Source organism: Scophthalmus maximus, chromosome 16, assembly GCF_022379125.1.
Source record: "Scophthalmus maximus strain ysfricsl-2021 chromosome 16, ASM2237912v1, whole genome shotgun sequence".
Lineage (NCBI taxonomy): Eukaryota > Metazoa > Chordata > Actinopteri > Pleuronectiformes > Scophthalmidae > Scophthalmus > Scophthalmus maximus.
This window is the reverse complement of record NC_061530.1, coordinates 11,674,714-11,691,382: the sequence shown is the minus strand read 5'-3', so window position 1 is coordinate 11,691,382 and position 16,669 is coordinate 11,674,714. Positions and strand designations below refer to the sequence as shown.

The following is a 16,669-nucleotide window of genomic DNA, read 5'->3' as shown; positions in this document are numbered from 1 at the left end:
TTCATTTCTCCAATTCTTTCCATATAGAAGGTGTCTAGTTGCATAGTGAACCACATAGCTGTGCTGGTAAATTGTAAAAGATAAATCAACTTTATTTATATATCGCGGCTCTAGTCTTGTCGACCACCAAAAACGCACTTGACAAGTTACAGCCGCTTTCTCTATCTATCTATCTATCTATCTATCTATCTATCTATCTATCTATCTATCTATCTAACACACACACACACACACACACACACACACACACACACACACACACACACACACACACACACACACACACACACACACACACACACACACACACACACACACACACACACACACACACACACACACACACACACACACACACACACACACACACACACACACTTTGTTCTTTGCAGATTTTATTTGTTTCTCAAATACAGGAGTTAATGTACAGAAGGACAAAGAATTTCATCAAGAACTGTACAATATTTACACGCCTTTTTTTCCTTTTTTTATGGAAAATTAGATTGTTTTCAAAATAAGTCATAGTATGCACAAACATCAAAATGATAAAAATGAAATGACTATTTCCTCTTTAAATATTACTTATTTATACTCCTTCCCACGTGGGAAATGGATAGTTTACTTCTTTTTTCTTTGCACCTGCATGACTGATGATTGAACTGAAGAACACCAATGTAAGTTCCAAATAGATTTTCCCATTCCCTTTTTTTTCTTCCTCTTTTTTGTTATTTTACACCCACTGTATTTGATACAATATTTCTGTCTCAACGTCTGTTCTTTTGTATAGAGGGGAAGACGACTTGGATATGTGGGTCAACGATTGTACACTGAACCTGTGGAAAATAAAAAGGTATTTAAAATGTGAGGGCAGCAACGCAGCACACTTGTGAGAGTTTAAGTTAAAAACCTCCTCATATAAATAATAAAAATGTGTTTATATATTATCACACAGCCGACTGGTGCTGCCCTTCACATAAGCACGGGATGAGAGGGAGAGCGTTCGTTAACACATTTCATGTTTCTATCCGGAGACGAGTCCATGTTCGCGTTGCTCGTGGCACACTCTACACGCAGGTTAAAAAGCATTCTCTCCCTCTTCCACTCTTTTCAAAAGCCAACAGCTGATGTTAGTCTTTTCAAAAAAATAATTTATGTAAAAACTAAGCAGTAATAGTGTCTCTTTGAACTATTGTCTTTATGACACACAGTTGACAAGATGTCAGTGGCTCCTCTGTTGACTTGGCATCTGCGGCTCCTCCTCCTCTTCGTCCTTTCACCTCCCGTTTCTTCTTTTTCACCAATGGTCAAATTCCCTCTTGACCCACCAGTGGCCCCTGATCTGGTGGAGTCCCCCTCCTCACTAAGTAAGATATTTCTTAAGTCATTGATCAACAACAAGAAAAAGAACAGAGGCCAGTGTCCAAGTCACATGAACGGACCCACTTTTGTTCGTCAAGGGCCTTGAAAATTCATCCTCAGATATTAGAGATTTGAAGAGGGTCTGGGGGCTGTACAGTAGGATCCATCTCTTTTTGTATTTTCTTCTTGCCTTTCTTTTCTTTTTCTTTTTTAAAATCCTCTTTAATGAATTCTCTCTCCTTTTGCTGCAGTTGGCTCAGGCTTTGGTGCTGAGCGTGAGCAGCTCGATGAAGGAGCTGAAGAGGGTGTCCAGCCAACTCTGGTTGGCCATGCACTGCTGCACCACTTCCTCTTGGCCTGGGTCCTCCGCTGCCTGCTCAATGGTGTTGGTCTGGAAAAGTGGGATGGAAACACAGACAATTGTGATGCTTAGACTCAAAAACCACGTTCCCAAGCAAAAGAAGCAATGAAAAAAAAGCATAAATGAGCTGGCTCTGTGTGATCTATTCAATGACCCATGTAGACTGTATTTAACTGAAGCTCAATTTTGACAAAATCTTGTCAATTAGCTTTTACTAACATTTCTGAAGTGATTTTTTTTTTTCAGATCTTAGAAACATGCCTGCTTACCTCTTTCTTGCACTGTAAAAAGGTGTGATATTTATAATGATGCAGGGAGTGGTAGAGACTGTAGATCCGATATGAGTCGGTTGATAGTTTAAGGTCCTGGAAGAAAGAAAGAAATCATATTAAGAATCCTCAAATTCGACAAGCATCAATAAACGAAAACAGCCTTAGAGCTAAAGTCAACATCAACCTTACAGTTGTGTGTGCGACAAGAGTGAAAGTGATTCAGAAACTTGTGGCAGGTGTCAGAGGGGAAGCTGAAACGGTTTTATGGTCTCGGTCATCAGCGATCCATCTGTCACCCGTACTCCTCTGTTGTAGCTTTTAATGTCCATGGTTAATTTTGTTGCGGCCGGGGTTTCGGTGTCTATATTTCCTGCTCCTCGTGCTGCAGGATGCCAGCGTTATGATCCAGAAGTGCATCAATTATCTCAGAAACCAGACACAATCACCTGGTCATAGGCTAAAAACGACAGGCGTTAGAGGTCCGTTTCATGTATGGATATGTAGAGCTCAACAAAAGCGAAGAGTGTATACTTTTTTCTTTTTTTTTAAACGCCATACAAAAGGCCCACAATGACTCCTCCCTCTCAACAGTCAGAGGCCTACCTGTGGTTTAGGCAAGGACTTCTTGACTCTGTTGAGCGTCTTGCGGTTGTAAGCGTCCCCGCTTAGCCGCACCCTCACCGCCCCTGAGTCCAGGGGGTCTACAATGATCTGGGGGTAAGCATGCAGGACTTCCTGTTGAGGCAGAAGAGGCAGAATGAGACTTTGGAAACAGTCACAGGGAGGTTTACAACAATAAGGGAAGCTGGGGAGCTGGAAACAGCAATTGTTTAGCATTTCTGCTTGATAAAATGACTTGGATGTTTCAGAGATCATTATCAATTATATTTCCACTGACTGTTTCAGCACCGGACAACCCTAAATAAATTATAAATGACATATATATAAACTAATAGTTACATATAAATACATAACTTCCAGTATTATTCTGGACCATTTAACAGGAGTCTAGATTTATTTCTTCTATCACAAATATCATTCAAAGAAACACAACATTGTGAAATAAAAATTCAGAGATGTTATTTCAGCGAAGAGGGAGAGTCAGGACTGATCACCTGGTGCTGAGAGCTCATGCCGACTCTCCTCAGCAACCTCCTCTTCTGTTCGCTGATGATGCTGTCAATCTTCCTCATCGGTGGGAGGTACAGCTCGTCTGGTGGCCAATCAATGTAAAGGAAGTTTCATTAGTGATCATGAGCTGCCAATCATTTTAATCCAGAGGGCAGGATCAACCCAGAAAGGGGCTTTCTTTCAACCCGTCGCTTCTTGTTTATTTGGATTTCCAAAACCATTTAAGTATTCATGTAATATAACATGTAACATATGCACACTACAGAAGTCTTAACAAGTCCTCTGCTGTTGGAAGGGCAGGTTGTTCAGCTGGGTGGCTCACCTAAAATTTGGCAGGTGCAGGTTGGATTGTTTATTCAACCCGCCCAAATTGCACAATAATACTTAGTCACTTTTGGAAATGCCATTTTAAAAAAGCCTAATACAATTATTTCAATGCAGACATTGAAGCTGCAGATACTATGCTACTAGACCGGTAGGTCTGGTTTGGTTAGAGATACAAACTGCATTTGAGCGTCACTATCTCTTCCCTACGTGTCAGTAGATTTATAGAGGTTGCTTGAAGTGTATCGATGCTGAGGAGGGCAATGTGTTGTGTTTGCTCTGTCCATTTCTCACCGTCCGTGTCCTCCAGAGCTTGGATCATGTCGGGGTCCAGGGCCGTGCTGACCAGCATCTCCACGTAGCTCCTGAACATCTCCCTCATGGCACGGTTGTTCACTCCGCCTTTCACTGGCACTGAGGGGATGAGAGCCAGAGGTCAATACTATCCAGAACCAACCTTCTACGATGGAACATGACATGAATAACAGCCGCCTCAAAATTGATAGAAACTGTATTACTAAAAATCAAAATGGCCTCTCACTTTCATTCTCACTAGCTGCCTCGTCCGATGAGTCTGAGTCCGATGATGAAGGTACTTCCTTCAGCCACTTCTTCCTCTTCTTGGGCGGCGGCTCTGCCTTCACTTTGGCCGGCTTGGACTTGGGTGGGCGTTCGGCCTTTTCCTTCTCCTTCCTCTCCACCGCTTTCTTCTCCTCCTTCGCTCGACCTCGTTCTGCTGTTGCAGCACGCTTCTCCAGTTTCTCCTGCTGCGGCTGCACTCGCTTCTCCTTCTCCCGGTCCTTCTCTTGCTCCCTCTCTTTATCCCTCTCCCTAACTTTTGGCACCGCAGCTGGCGCCTCCTTCTTCTCCCGCTGTTCCTTCCCTGTTGTCGTGGCTGCTGTTCTTGTTTTCTCCCTCTGTTCGCGCTGGACTGGTGGAGCCACTCTCTCTTCTTTCTCCACTACCCTCTGTGGCGCCTGGGTAGCAGGAGGAGAGGCCATTCTCGAGAGGGACTGGCGTCTGTGGCACATGGAAGAAATTGTTTTACAGATGGACATTGCTTTAGAATTTATATATACTCTATGTGAAACAAGTCTTAATCAATGGGGCTAAGACCAGCCTGGCCCTATGAACCTAAACCTTGCATGCAGTTGCTTAACTGCAAGCTCCTCTCCCGGGCTTGATTCTCAGATGGTCCCCAGGGCAAGAGGGATTTTATCACAACTAATTCTAGCAAAGGATTAATTTAATATGAATAGGATTTTACGTATGGCAAATACTGGTACCTGAGAGCAGGTGTGGCTCTGCGCCAAGGTCTCCGAGAGCAGACTCGGACATAGTCCTTCTTATTGACATTCTCCAGAAACTTGACATAGATTCGCTGGTATCGCCTCTTGGCATCTCCAAAGTAGCCAAGATACTGACAGAAAAACAAAAATGAAACACATTTTAATATGATATGTGACAAATTGGGTCTGTCGGCCTCCATTTATATGCATATATAATGTATGTATTTAGCATATACTAAATAAGAGAAACTTTATTGTATGCTATGATGTAGCAGGGACTGTGAAAAGTGATTAGCGAGGGCTTGAGGTGAACTCACGTTGCTTGTGGCACAGAACTGTCTCTGCCCATCTTTGATCTCTGGGCTGAACTTCTGCAGCAGGGCTTTCTGCACCCTCCAGATGGGTGGAGGCTCACGGCCTGTCTGCAGGGCCAGCTGTGGCAAGACGCATGACACAGGTGAGAATAATAATGTCTCTTCTAACAAAGACTGAAAGATTCTAATATCAACAAATACACATACATACAAATACACACACATCAGTATAAAGATTAATGGGATTATTTATTATTGTTCACAGCACGTTCAGTCTGTTGCCTATCCACCAAAAGCAGCAACCTTTTTCTATCTTTGGCTTCATGAAGTACTTTTTCATTCTTTAGTTCTGTCAATAACATACACACAGGAAACAAAATACATTTCCACACAAATACCTTGAGAGTTCGAATGTCTTCCACTCGCACCACAAACTCATCCCTCTCTCTGAAGATGCCCTCCCCACCACTCTCGCTCTCATCCTCCTCGCTTTCCCCAACGATGGCAGCATCTTCTTGCTTCTGGGCAAGGTGCAGGGAGGTGATTTTAGGAGGTGGGGGGTCTTCGGGAGAGGCGGGAGACTCCGGAGATGGCGTGGGAGACTCCTTCTGAGTTGTAGGCGGGGAAGGAGGAGGAGGTGAAGTCGCCGGAGGAGGAGAAGGAGAAGGAGAAGGAGAAGGAGGAGGAGGAGTGGCAGGCTGGGCGAGAGGAGCGGGTGCGGGAGGTGACGGTGATGGGGATGTGGGAGCAACAGGACTTGGAGGCTGGGAATTCTCTTCCTGTTCCTCTGGTTGAGGGAGGGGTGAGGGAAGTGAGAGGGGAGGAAGAGGGGAGTGAGAGGGAGAGGAGGATGAGCTGGGAGATGGGGGGACAGAAGGAGGTTCGGGGGTTGCTGGCGCTGGAGGAATCTCTGGCAGTGACGCTGGAAGGAAATAGGAGCTTAAAGTCACTTTTATGGATCAATTAACCACAATGTAAAATAACAGCTACTAGAATTGAATTGAATTATTTTTAACAAATATATAATATAACGTTCCTTTAGACAAAAAAAACAATGGCTTAGACTGCAGGGAAAAATATTAATTAACAATATTCCAAAACTGACCAACAAAAAAAAAAGGACATGAGATAATTAAAAAGCAGCCTTACCATCGAGCTTAGAGGCGCTCAGGGTTTCCAGCTGTGGTTCTCTCTCCTCCATCATATCATTCACTTCGTCCACTCCCGTGCTCCTCTCCTCCTCATGTTCCTCCTCTTTGTTTTCGTCCATGTCTCCATCTTCTGGCTGGAGAACATCTGGTTCATCGGAGTTGGGCTGGCTGTGGGGAGTGTGCATGGCAGGCTGTGGGCTAAGTGTGGGGGGCTGCAGTGTGGGAGTAAGAGGGGACTGGGTGGGTTGAGCCTGAGGCTGGGGAGGTGGAGGAGAGAGTGTGGGCTGGATATTGGAGGTGAGCTGAGGAGTATCATACAGAGCTGAGATGGCGGAGGAGATGCTCTTCTGGAGGTCCTGGTTCTTTCCGACTGAGTCCTCCTCATCAGAGGAGAATGAAGGCAAAGTCTCCAGGTTCCTCTTGAGCTCGTCTTCCAAGCGCTTGGGGCTGTGGCAGTTGCCCAGGGCCAGACCACCATTCCCTTCACCGTCCCCAAATGGAGGTGGCGGGGGTGGAGGAGGGGGTGCAGGAGACAGAGGGCGCAGACCCCCTGATTTACACGGAGAGGTTTCACCATTGTCGTGTTCCATTCCTGGTGAGATATCCAAGCCTGGGGGTCTCTTCCCTGTCTTGAGGAAGTCCAAGAATGAAGCGACGAAGCCAGCCTTGGACTCTGAGTCCTTCTCATCCCCCTAGAAGAAAAAAGAGAGACTTTCAGTCAGCTCACAAGCCACAACTATCAAGCAACAAACTTCACTTAAGTCCAATCAATTCAATCTTTAAGCAATTTAATGCATTCTCTACTTAAATCTAGGATTAGCAGCCGTTACCCTTTCCTCCAGCCCTTCGTCATCCACGCCTTCGCCCATCATCTGGCTTTTATGTTTGTTCTTGTCCTGACTTCTGTTGCTTTCAGTGCTGCAGGGGGGTCCCGGACTTAGACCCAGTGAGGGAGCCGAGCCCACGGAGCCATCAGACAGAGCAGGGTCCGTGCCAGACAAAGAGTCCGTCCTCAGCAAGGCATCAGAGGAGGACAGGGTACCGATCGGTAACTTAATCTTTAACAAAAGAGAGAAAAATATTTGAAGTTACCCAGATGGGAAATACATTTAATTATTTTAGCATTGTCATGACAGAATACTTTAAACTGAATGACCAAGCCTGACCCTCAACAAGACAAGTCTAAAATAAAAAGGAGAGTGAGAAGTAGTGTGATGAAGCATGAAACCAAAGAAAAAAAGTCCACAGCAAAACACAATCTCAAAAATCTGCAGGTATCTTTTCCTTTCTATTCCACCACCTAAGCACATTACGCTTCAAAACAGGTGCTTGTTCTTACATTTATTAGCTTCATATCTGTGCTTGAATGAGTTTATCAAGAAAAATCCCAAAGCTTTTTCTAGACAGAAAGCCACTGACCTTCAGAGGTGGAATAGGCTCGTGTTGCTGCTGTTGGGGCTGGTGATGCAGCTGCTGTTGCTGCTGTTGCTGCTGCTGCTGCTGCTGCTGCTGCTGCTGCTGCTGCTGCTGCTGCTGCTGCTGCTGTAGGTGATGGTGGTGCATCTGATCCTGCTCCTTCCCGCTCATTTCTATGTACATATCCTCCCTCTTTCCTCCTCTACCTCGGCTTCCCCGGCCCCTGCCTCTACCTCGTCCCTCCACACTGAATCCTGGTCCCACTGTTGTTCCACCCATGTCCCCCATCATCCCTCTCGGAGTGTACGGCTCAGGCATTGGGCGGATGCGGGGCCTGCCTCTTGGCCGCGGAGGACCCTCCCTCTTGGGTCGGGTGGGCTTTCGGCCCCTCTTCTTGGGTCCCTCCTGAGGCATAACAGAGTGTGAACCCATAGAGGAGTAGCCAGAGGAGTGGTAAAAGTCAATGTCGCCCATTAACGGGCTGAGGGACCCACTTCCTCCTCCTTTTCTGCAACTGGACACCAAGTCTGGCAGTAGGTCCGGGAGCCTCCGGCTATTCAAGCGGATGTCGGCTGGCTGGTCAGCTTTATCCTCGTCATCTTCAAACTCATACTCTTGTGCATAACTTTTCTTAGGCAGTGTGTTGGGGTCCCGGCGCTCCTTCAACAGGTGGAAGGAGCTGGACTTGAGGAGCTTCTTGGGACGAGAGGAACAGAATATGGGAGACTGAAGGCCTCCAGATCCCGCTCCTGTGCCAGCTCCTCCAGGCCCAGAGGACATTTTAGCGCCAGCATTGTTGGGACCAGCAGTATTGGAGCCCATTCCCATATTTGAGGCCTGGGACTGTATAAGTCCCAGCTGTTCAGTGTTGACAGTGGAAGGGAGCTCGTGGGTTTTAAGGGAGTCTAGATCCAGAGTCATGGTGTTGTTGTTGGGTTCTTCCAGGCCATGGCAATAGGGTTCATAACCCTGATCTCCACCGTGGTGACCCATTATGTCATAGCCAGCTCCACCACTTCCCCCTGCTCCGCCTGCACCCTGTCCAGCTTTCATGGAATCCATTCCCTCCTGCCCAGTGTGGCTTTCATTCATCTCTCCCTGCCCCGGTCCCCCACCCCCAGCACAGCTCGACTTGTAGTCCTCTGCACAAAACATGTCTTCCATTCCAGGAAAAAAGGAGCGGTCCTCATCCTGAAGGAGGGAATCTGGGAAGCAGATAGAAGTCAGAGGCACAAAGCGGTTACTTTGTTGATTCTGGTCTGCTTTCTCCACTGGGCTGACTGTGTCAAACTGGTGTTGCTCGGAGCGCTGCTGGTCCATCTGGCTCTGCTGAGGCGTGAGCTGGGATGAGAGTGGCTGCTGCGGGTCAGCTTGAGCCTGGGAGTGGGCTGAGGCAGAAGGACCGGATATGTGGTGAGGGTGGTGTGAGTGGGTTTGTTGGTGTTGAGAACTGGGGTGCTGTTGCTGCTGTGGGTGGTGTTGTGAGAGGTGGTGCATGTGAGATGGGGTGGATAAGCTCATATCAGACTCTGAAAGGAAGGAGTGAAGCTCAGAGGCTGAGTGTTGCTGCGAGTGGTGGGTTTGCTGTGGCTGATGGTGGGATGGGTGCTGTTCCTGCTGCTGCTGTCTGTGGCGCTCACCACTACCTCCGCTCCTCCCTCCGCTGCCCGCTCCACCGCGTCTGTCTTCTCCAACAGCTACGTCTGTGCTGGACGTCTGAGAAAGGGAGCGCTCCAGCATGTCCAAGGAGGAGACCACTGTGCTTTGTTTCACCTGGCTCTGTTCATGCTGATGAGGAGGGGGCCCGTGGTTGTAGTGAGCCGCAGCCACTTCCAAAGCCTGGGACTGGAGTTGAAGCTGGAGCTGGGTGGTTTGGGACTGAGACTGTGCCTGGTGTTTGCTGGAGCCAAGTCTCCCACCAGCACTTTCCATTACAGCTTGTTGTTGACTAATAGAGTGCTGCTGCTGTTGGGCATGCGAGTCCATTTTATGGTGCTGTTGAAGTTGTGAATGAGAATCAATTTTGTGGTGCTGCTGATGCTGAGGGTGGGAGTCCATTTTTGGGTGTTGATGTGGTTGGTGGGAGTCCATTTTGTGATGCTGTTGGTGTTGCCGATGAGAGTCCATTTTGTGGTGCTGCTGATGAGGCTCCAGTTTGTTGCGTGTGGTGTGGGACAGCACTGACTGGAGCAGGTGTGGTGGCTGACGGGACTGATCAGTGGGAGAGTCCATGAGGGAGCCACCAGCTTGCGACTGTGAATGCTGCTGCTGCTGGATTTCCGGTGTTTTCCGAGGATACGGGATTTCAGCGCGCTCCTGTGACTTCTTCTGGAGCTCCATTTGGCTGTGGGACGGGATCTGTGAGTGAGAGGACACATGCTGACTATGTGAGGAGTGTTGGGGGGCAAGGGAGTATGGGTCGCCCCGCCCATAGTGGACTACAGAGCCGAGGTTGTCATGGTGATGGAGGTGGGAGTGCACTTGTTCCGCGCTGCCTCTCCCACCACTGCTCCTGCTGCTTCCAACAGACCTCTCATTCCTTTGCTGCTGCTGCTGCTGTTGATGGTGGTGTTGTTGTTGTTGTTGTTGTTGATGTTGCTGCTGTTGTTTCTTTAGTGACATCTCCAGCTGGTTTTCCAGCCCTGAGATGGACCCTCCGGACCCCGCATTTCCTACTCCTGCCGCAGATGTGGCACTATGGGTACGTATGACACTCTGGGGGTGGTATCTCTCCTCAGAGGTCTTAACCATGTCATAACTTAGCCCTTTGCCTGAATCAGAAGTTGGGGGCACTGACTGGGGCTGAGGCTGTGTTTGCTGGGATGCCTGCTGGGATGGTTGTTGAGAATGGTGGTGAGCAGTCTGGGGACCAGGACTTGCTTGGGCTTGCAGCAAGTGCTGAATCAGGAACTCATCATCGTCATCTACTTCTTCTTGGGATCTCTGAGAGCCTACCCCTAGCATAGAGCCGTCTGCTTTTGTTTTGGAAGAGGTGGAATGATAGGACTGAGGTTGGGAACTAGGGCCCCTGGTGTCAGGGTAGCCCTGTGGGGAGGCCAGGAAGGTGGGGGAGAGAACTGAGGAAATGTATTTATTAGAGCCCGCACCTCCTGGAGATTGTGTGGGGCAGGTGGGCACCGGGGAGTGCAACCCTGGACGAATGATGCCCGAGTTGCCTGATGGGGAGGGACTAGAGTCTGGAATATGATAGGACCCTCCACCACTACCTCCTCCGCCTCTCTCGTTGGTCATACTATTTCCTGCTCCTCCTCCTGAGCCTGAGTTCCCACTTCCTGTGCCGGTGCTGCTTCCACCCCCAGATGCGCCACTACCTGATGAACCACTTGATCTTAGAAGAGCAGGGGAGTGACCTGGGGCTCCGTAGCCTAGTGATGGGCTTCCAGCTCCACCCAGTGAGGATGGAAGTGATCCGTAAGCAGAGTCAGATCCATAGATATCAGTGGAGTATGACTGGCTTCGCCCACCTAAACTCCCATAACCTTTCCCAGCAGTACCAGAGCTCAGGTCTTGAGCTTGTGGTGAACTGAAGCCTCCATATGACTGAGCCAGATGGGAAGTAGGGGGCTGATTAGGGGAATATGACTGTGTTTGTTGTTGGGGTGGGGTCTGACCAGTAAGAGCAGAGGTGGGGGTCTTCACAGGGGGGACAGGAGAACCATAGCCTGAGAGGCAGGATTTGGGTGCTGAGGAAGAGGTGGCAGGGGGCTGCTGAGGGGCTGGGGGAGGGGGAGCTGGCTGAGGGGGTGGCTGCTGCCTGGAAGGGGCTGCGCTGGAGCTGGAGGTGGGGATGGAGTTGGAAGGATGAGCACCAGAAGTGGCAGAAGAAGAGGAGGAGGAGGAAGAAGTAGAGGAAGCAGAAGGGGGTGTGTGAGGAGTTCTTGAGGATGAAGCTGAACTGGCAGAAGAATAGCCGCTGCTGGAGCTGTTTTTCGTACCTTTCCCAGCTGAGGACGAAGAGGAGGAAGAAGAGGATGAGGAATATGGAGGCTGGATGATTGGCCGATACTGTTCAGTGCGAGAGGTGGGCTTGTGGTCAGACGACGGGCTCTGGTCGCCCAGTGGGCTGCAAGAAAGGCCAGCATGTCTGTGGTGCGTGGCTATCTGCTGGTACCCCGCCCCCCCACAGCTTAGATAGTGCTGAAGGGAGTGGGCAGCAGAGGACGAGAGCTGTGACTGAGTTGGTGTGGGCCGCTGGTAATGCTTTATAACACTGTCCTGCCGGGGCACAGCCCGTTCCTGAGCCGAATTGGACTGGGACTGGGACTGAGCCTGGGGCTGGGCCGAGGAAAAGACAGATGCATTATACAGCTGGGAGGACTGGTCCTGGAGCTGTGATGAAAGCAGGTTGAACTGGTGCGACTGCAGGTGCCTGGCGGACGACGCCTGGGCTGATGTTGCTCCTGTGGGATCCTGGCTGCCCCTGTAGGCAGCTGCAGCTGCACCCTGTGAGGACAGGAGTCTATCGAAACCTAGGCTAGACTGGGAAGGAGCCTTTATGTGTAGTAGGGGGTCATGCGGGGAGAGCAGGCCGTTGGATGTGGGACTAAACGTGGGCGTGTCCTGGAGGGAAAGGGAGCCAGCAGGGAAAGAACGGCTGGAGAAGGAGGCTGGATGTTGATAGGCTGAGAGAGCCGAGGAGGAGGGAAAGGATCCAGAGCCAGGAAGGGCTCCAGAGATGAATAGCTCAGGAGGACCAGGTGTGTGCATCGCTGTAAGGAAGAGGGAGACGAATTGCTAAATTATTCAGTATCCATCAAGCTATCGTTTAATTTAAGAAATTATGAAGTATTCAGTAGTAAGAATATTACAAGCACAGTGAAAAATGTTAAATCTTATATGGAAATGCACACACCAAAATGTGAATGATAATCCAGCAAACCATTGGGAGGTTCTTTAATGGGGCAGTCAGCGATTTTGTGGAAAGCTTGCTTCTCTTTGTTGTGATTTAACTGCTCTGGCCGGGCCACGACCCGCGACCTCAGGTATGGGAGACCATCAAGCAAACCAATTGGCCAAAAATACAGAGTTGCAGCACCACTCACTAGCAGGTCTCTTAAGGTATCGACGCTTGATGTTTTTTCGATTTACAGAGCCTGGGCTGAGCTGAAAATCTGATTTTTATTTCAGCACAGATCCGACAGCTTGCGGACCGCAACGAAATATTCACTGATTTTTACAAAACGTGTATTGTTTTAGAACCCCTACTGCCCCTTTAAATGTCATGTTGACTGCCGGGCCTGTTTGAATGTCAACAGCAGAGGAAAGATGTAACTGCCCCACCTGTCTGCCAGGATGGTGTGCGGAACTGGGAGAGAAGGGAGGAGGCAGAGGGCGGAGGCTGAGGACCCCTTGACTCCAGGGCCGAGATCAGATTCATGACTGATGCATCGGGGGCAGAGGGGCTGGCATGGTGAAGGCCAGTGTCAAAGAGCCCCGACAGACCTTTGAGACGTAAAGACAGAATAATGAAAATTGATTAAGAATGCAAATATTAACAGGTAGATGCACAGATCTAGGTGAAATCTAAAACAGAGATTTATTTTTGCCTGGATTTAATCTTATCTAAAAAAAAATAATGTGGTGAATCTGCTGTCACACAAACAATGTATCTGAATCAAGATACCAGTAGTCCCTCCTGAAACCAGGAGTATATCAACCTCTTAAGCCTTTGGCAAAACTGTAAGAATCAATGCTGTGACTACAGGAGGTTTTTTTTCTGAAATCAGGCTGTAACATCTAGGGCTTCAACTCAATGAGCTAAAATGTGTTCATCTTTCAATGACAATCTCCCAGGGCCTGCATGGAGACACAATAATTCATTGCAGGGGCCCATTATGGTGGTCACATTGAAGGTATGACATTTATCTCACCCAAACTACGTCCAGCTGCTCCCCAAGCCCCGCCTTGGCCAGAGCTCCCTGGGTGGTGATTGGTGGCATAGCCCTGCAGAGGGTGTGGGGTGGCGTAGGCTTGTCGGTGGAGGAGCTCAGACTCAGGGTGGGATGATCTGGAACTCCCATATACAAGACTGGAGAAAAAGGAGATTGGGGGGAATTTTAAGTGTCATTCATTTTTGAGTACATTTACATAAACCTAACCTATTCCCAAAATATGACCCTTGACAAAAGACTACATAGGCTTAGGTTACTTAAAATTAAAATAAATAAATAAATTACATAGAAAGAAGGAAAAAATGTGATATGCAAACTTATTGATTTTGATTATACAGGCTGGTTATTTGTTTGGTCTCCATAGCAACTTCACAACAGTAACTTGCATATGAAAACAAAACTCTTATGATGAGTCTCTTATTTTTTTGAAGGTTTAGGGGGAGCAAAATCCTCCTTATCAATATCCACTACAATATCTGTGGTTGAATTCATAACTTGGTAATTATACCAAATTGTATCACAATAGATGCAAATCTGTCAAACGCAATGAGTGTCGTGCAAAAATGATGGCATAGTTAATTTGCATTTATAATTGAGGCCAGAGATTTAGATTTGACTAGAGATTAGAGATTTGACTTCTTCAAAGCGCTTCTAATTGCAGAACCTTGCATTACAATTTCTTTTTAAGAAAAAAAAAGAAAAAAAGAAAAAAAAAACATGAAATGCGTGGATGCCTGGTAACATGCTAGCATTCGTGCTGCTGGTAGCAGCGCTGCACAGCGGTTGTAGGAGAAATGCAGACTAGGCCCAAACCGCAAGGCCAGTGATTTACGTTTTAATAAACCACGGGTGAGAAATGTGCAGATCGGCGCCAGCCGGACCAACACACGTCTCCCGGATTTACAACAAAAGGCGAACGGCCCGTTTTGTCTGCGACCACCGATCGTGTTGCTGCGGCTAACAGCTGGACGGAGCGAGTCGACGCAAATGCACGCTAAGGTGCATGCAAACACCAGCGTGCAGCCCGGTGTGTTTAGTCAAATATCACTTCCCATAGTGGCGTGGTAACTTTCTAACATCCCCCTGGCGACTAACTGCGGGTCGAAATGTCACATGATCGCAGCTAAGCGAGAGACAATGATGCCTGCGTGCACAGGCCTCGAGTGACTTCCATGCATCGTAGCGCTAGCTTGCAGGCTAACACAAGGCTAAAAGACAGAGCTACCTCACACAGCCCCAGACAATTTCCATCATTACCACCATCATGCGAATGCACCCTGGCCATATTATTATCATTATCATTATTTTTATAGACAACTAAAAAAATGTAATCTTGATGCGGTGGGATTGTGGCGATATTTCATTATGTAAATTATCATAAACCATCTAAAACCCATCAGCAATTATCTAGACATACATGAGTATGCCCCCCCCCCCCCCCACACACACACACTCCAAGATATGCATTTCCTGTTTTCTATACAATGCAACCTTATTGATGTGGACCTTCCCGGTTAATATGTATCAGTTCTCCTTGTTGATGTCTGTCAGGGGGGCTGTTAAGAGGAGGGGGGTTGCTGCGTCTGCACTCTTCGCAGTTCCTATCAATCCAGTGGATTTATCTATCGGGGTCTCTATCCAGGCCTGCACACAGGGAACAATAATTCCTATGGATGCTCCAGACATACACCCCCCCTCCCCCCTCCACCCTGCCAGGTCTACCTAAAACCCACGTCTGTCAATCACACTCGATTCATATCCCCAACCTTTCCTTTCTCCACCCCGCCCACCCCCACGACACGCACACTGCTCCATTGCTGTTTATAATATTATTACTATGCAACTGTTTGGATGACAATGCACGACACACCGGGGCGAGCCGTGACACTATTCATCGAGCCGATGGCCACAATTTGTTTACACGGGTCACACCGTGTCCTGCAAAGTACCAGTGATGCACATTGCACATTGTCTGAATCCAGTGCATACCTTGCTTTTGCCGATCGCTCGTAACTCCATCCTGCTCCTGCGCCCAAATCACCGAATCCTGTTCCCGGGTAATTCCTATCCATTTATGTGTTGGACAATGTGTGCGATGAGGGACGAAAGCAACGAAAACGTCGCAGGGCAGATCACGGAGGGAGGAGGAGGGGGGGGGGGAGAGAAAATCCAGTATTTCCCTTTCTCGGTTTCAGGCTATTTTTCCCGGTTTCATAAGCAAGTCCTCAGGAGTGGAAAACAGCATATTGAAAGAGAAATGGAGGGGAGGAGGAGAAAGCTGGATGAAAAAAAGAGGGGGGTCTACGGGGTTATAATCCAACCACCTCCAAAAAAAGACAGTCTTTCTCCTTTTCCTGCGCCTCTCGCGTTTATCATTTCCCCGAATGGAGATTCCGTCCAAAAGCAGTCGCGGTCATGATGGAGATGCGGCGGATTTGGCCGGTGATGGACGAATTGCTGATAAACATTTGATTTGAATGCGTCCTCTCGCCCCGTCTCTCCTCCCCTTTCTTCGGGCTAGCTCCTGCTACGCTGCTAACGCGATAAAAGGACCAGCAATCGACGGGCCACGTTGCTAGCAACCGTTCCCCACCGACGAGCGAAGAAATCCCCAATTTCAAAATCTCTTTCTTTTTTTTTTCTCCCCCCCCCCTCTCTCCCCTTCGCATGCAAATGGTTCCCACCCCCCCGTCGCAGCGCAGCGCTAGCAGCAGATGCTAGCTGTCAGTAACGACGCATCAAAATAAAACAGGGCTGCCTTTCTTTCCCCGAGCGCTCGCTGCCCGCACGTCTCCCCCCTCCGGCCCTGCGAACGTGAAACGCGACGACGAGTTCACCCTGCGCCGGCAAAGTGGACGAGTGCGGGGGAAAAAACGCCGAGACCGAACGAGGAAGTGTGAAAGAAAAGCGGGCCGCGCGTTTTAATCATTTTGACTCGTTTTCCTCCGGAGACGCCATTTTTGAAGGCGGCTGGCCGCTGTCCGTCCTCCCTCGCCCCCTCCGTCTCGGCGCTGGGACTGATTCAGTGTCTGCGGTGACCTCCATTCGCCGGGCTCAGTCGGCCGGCCGGTCCCAGTACTTCATCTTATCGTCGGGGCCGATTATCGCGTGTAAAGTTACGTTTGTGACGAGAAGAAGCA

The 16,669-nt window shown here is 48.7% G+C and overlaps 1 protein-coding gene across 1 annotated transcript; it reads right to left on the bottom strand.

Moving 5' to 3' along the window:
• Positions 1 to 378: 378 nt before the first annotated feature.
• Positions 379 to 16,259, bottom strand: LOC118287968 (proline-rich protein 12). Its single transcript, XM_035613676.2, has 15 exons — positions 15,519 to 16,259; positions 13,509 to 13,666; positions 12,919 to 13,080; positions 7,621 to 12,347; positions 7,032 to 7,259; positions 6,200 to 6,893; positions 5,449 to 5,972; positions 5,054 to 5,170; positions 4,734 to 4,867; positions 3,989 to 4,467; positions 3,742 to 3,861; positions 3,108 to 3,205; positions 2,596 to 2,727; positions 1,990 to 2,085; positions 379 to 1,750 (listed from the first exon to the last, which is right to left on the bottom strand). Exons 1-15 carry the CDS (start codon positions 15,599 to 15,601, stop codon positions 1,616 to 1,618), a joined length of 7,887 nt encoding a protein of 2,628 aa, XP_035469569.2. The 5' UTR covers positions 15,602 to 16,259; the 3' UTR covers positions 379 to 1,615.
• Positions 16,260 to 16,669: the final 410 nt, after the last annotated feature.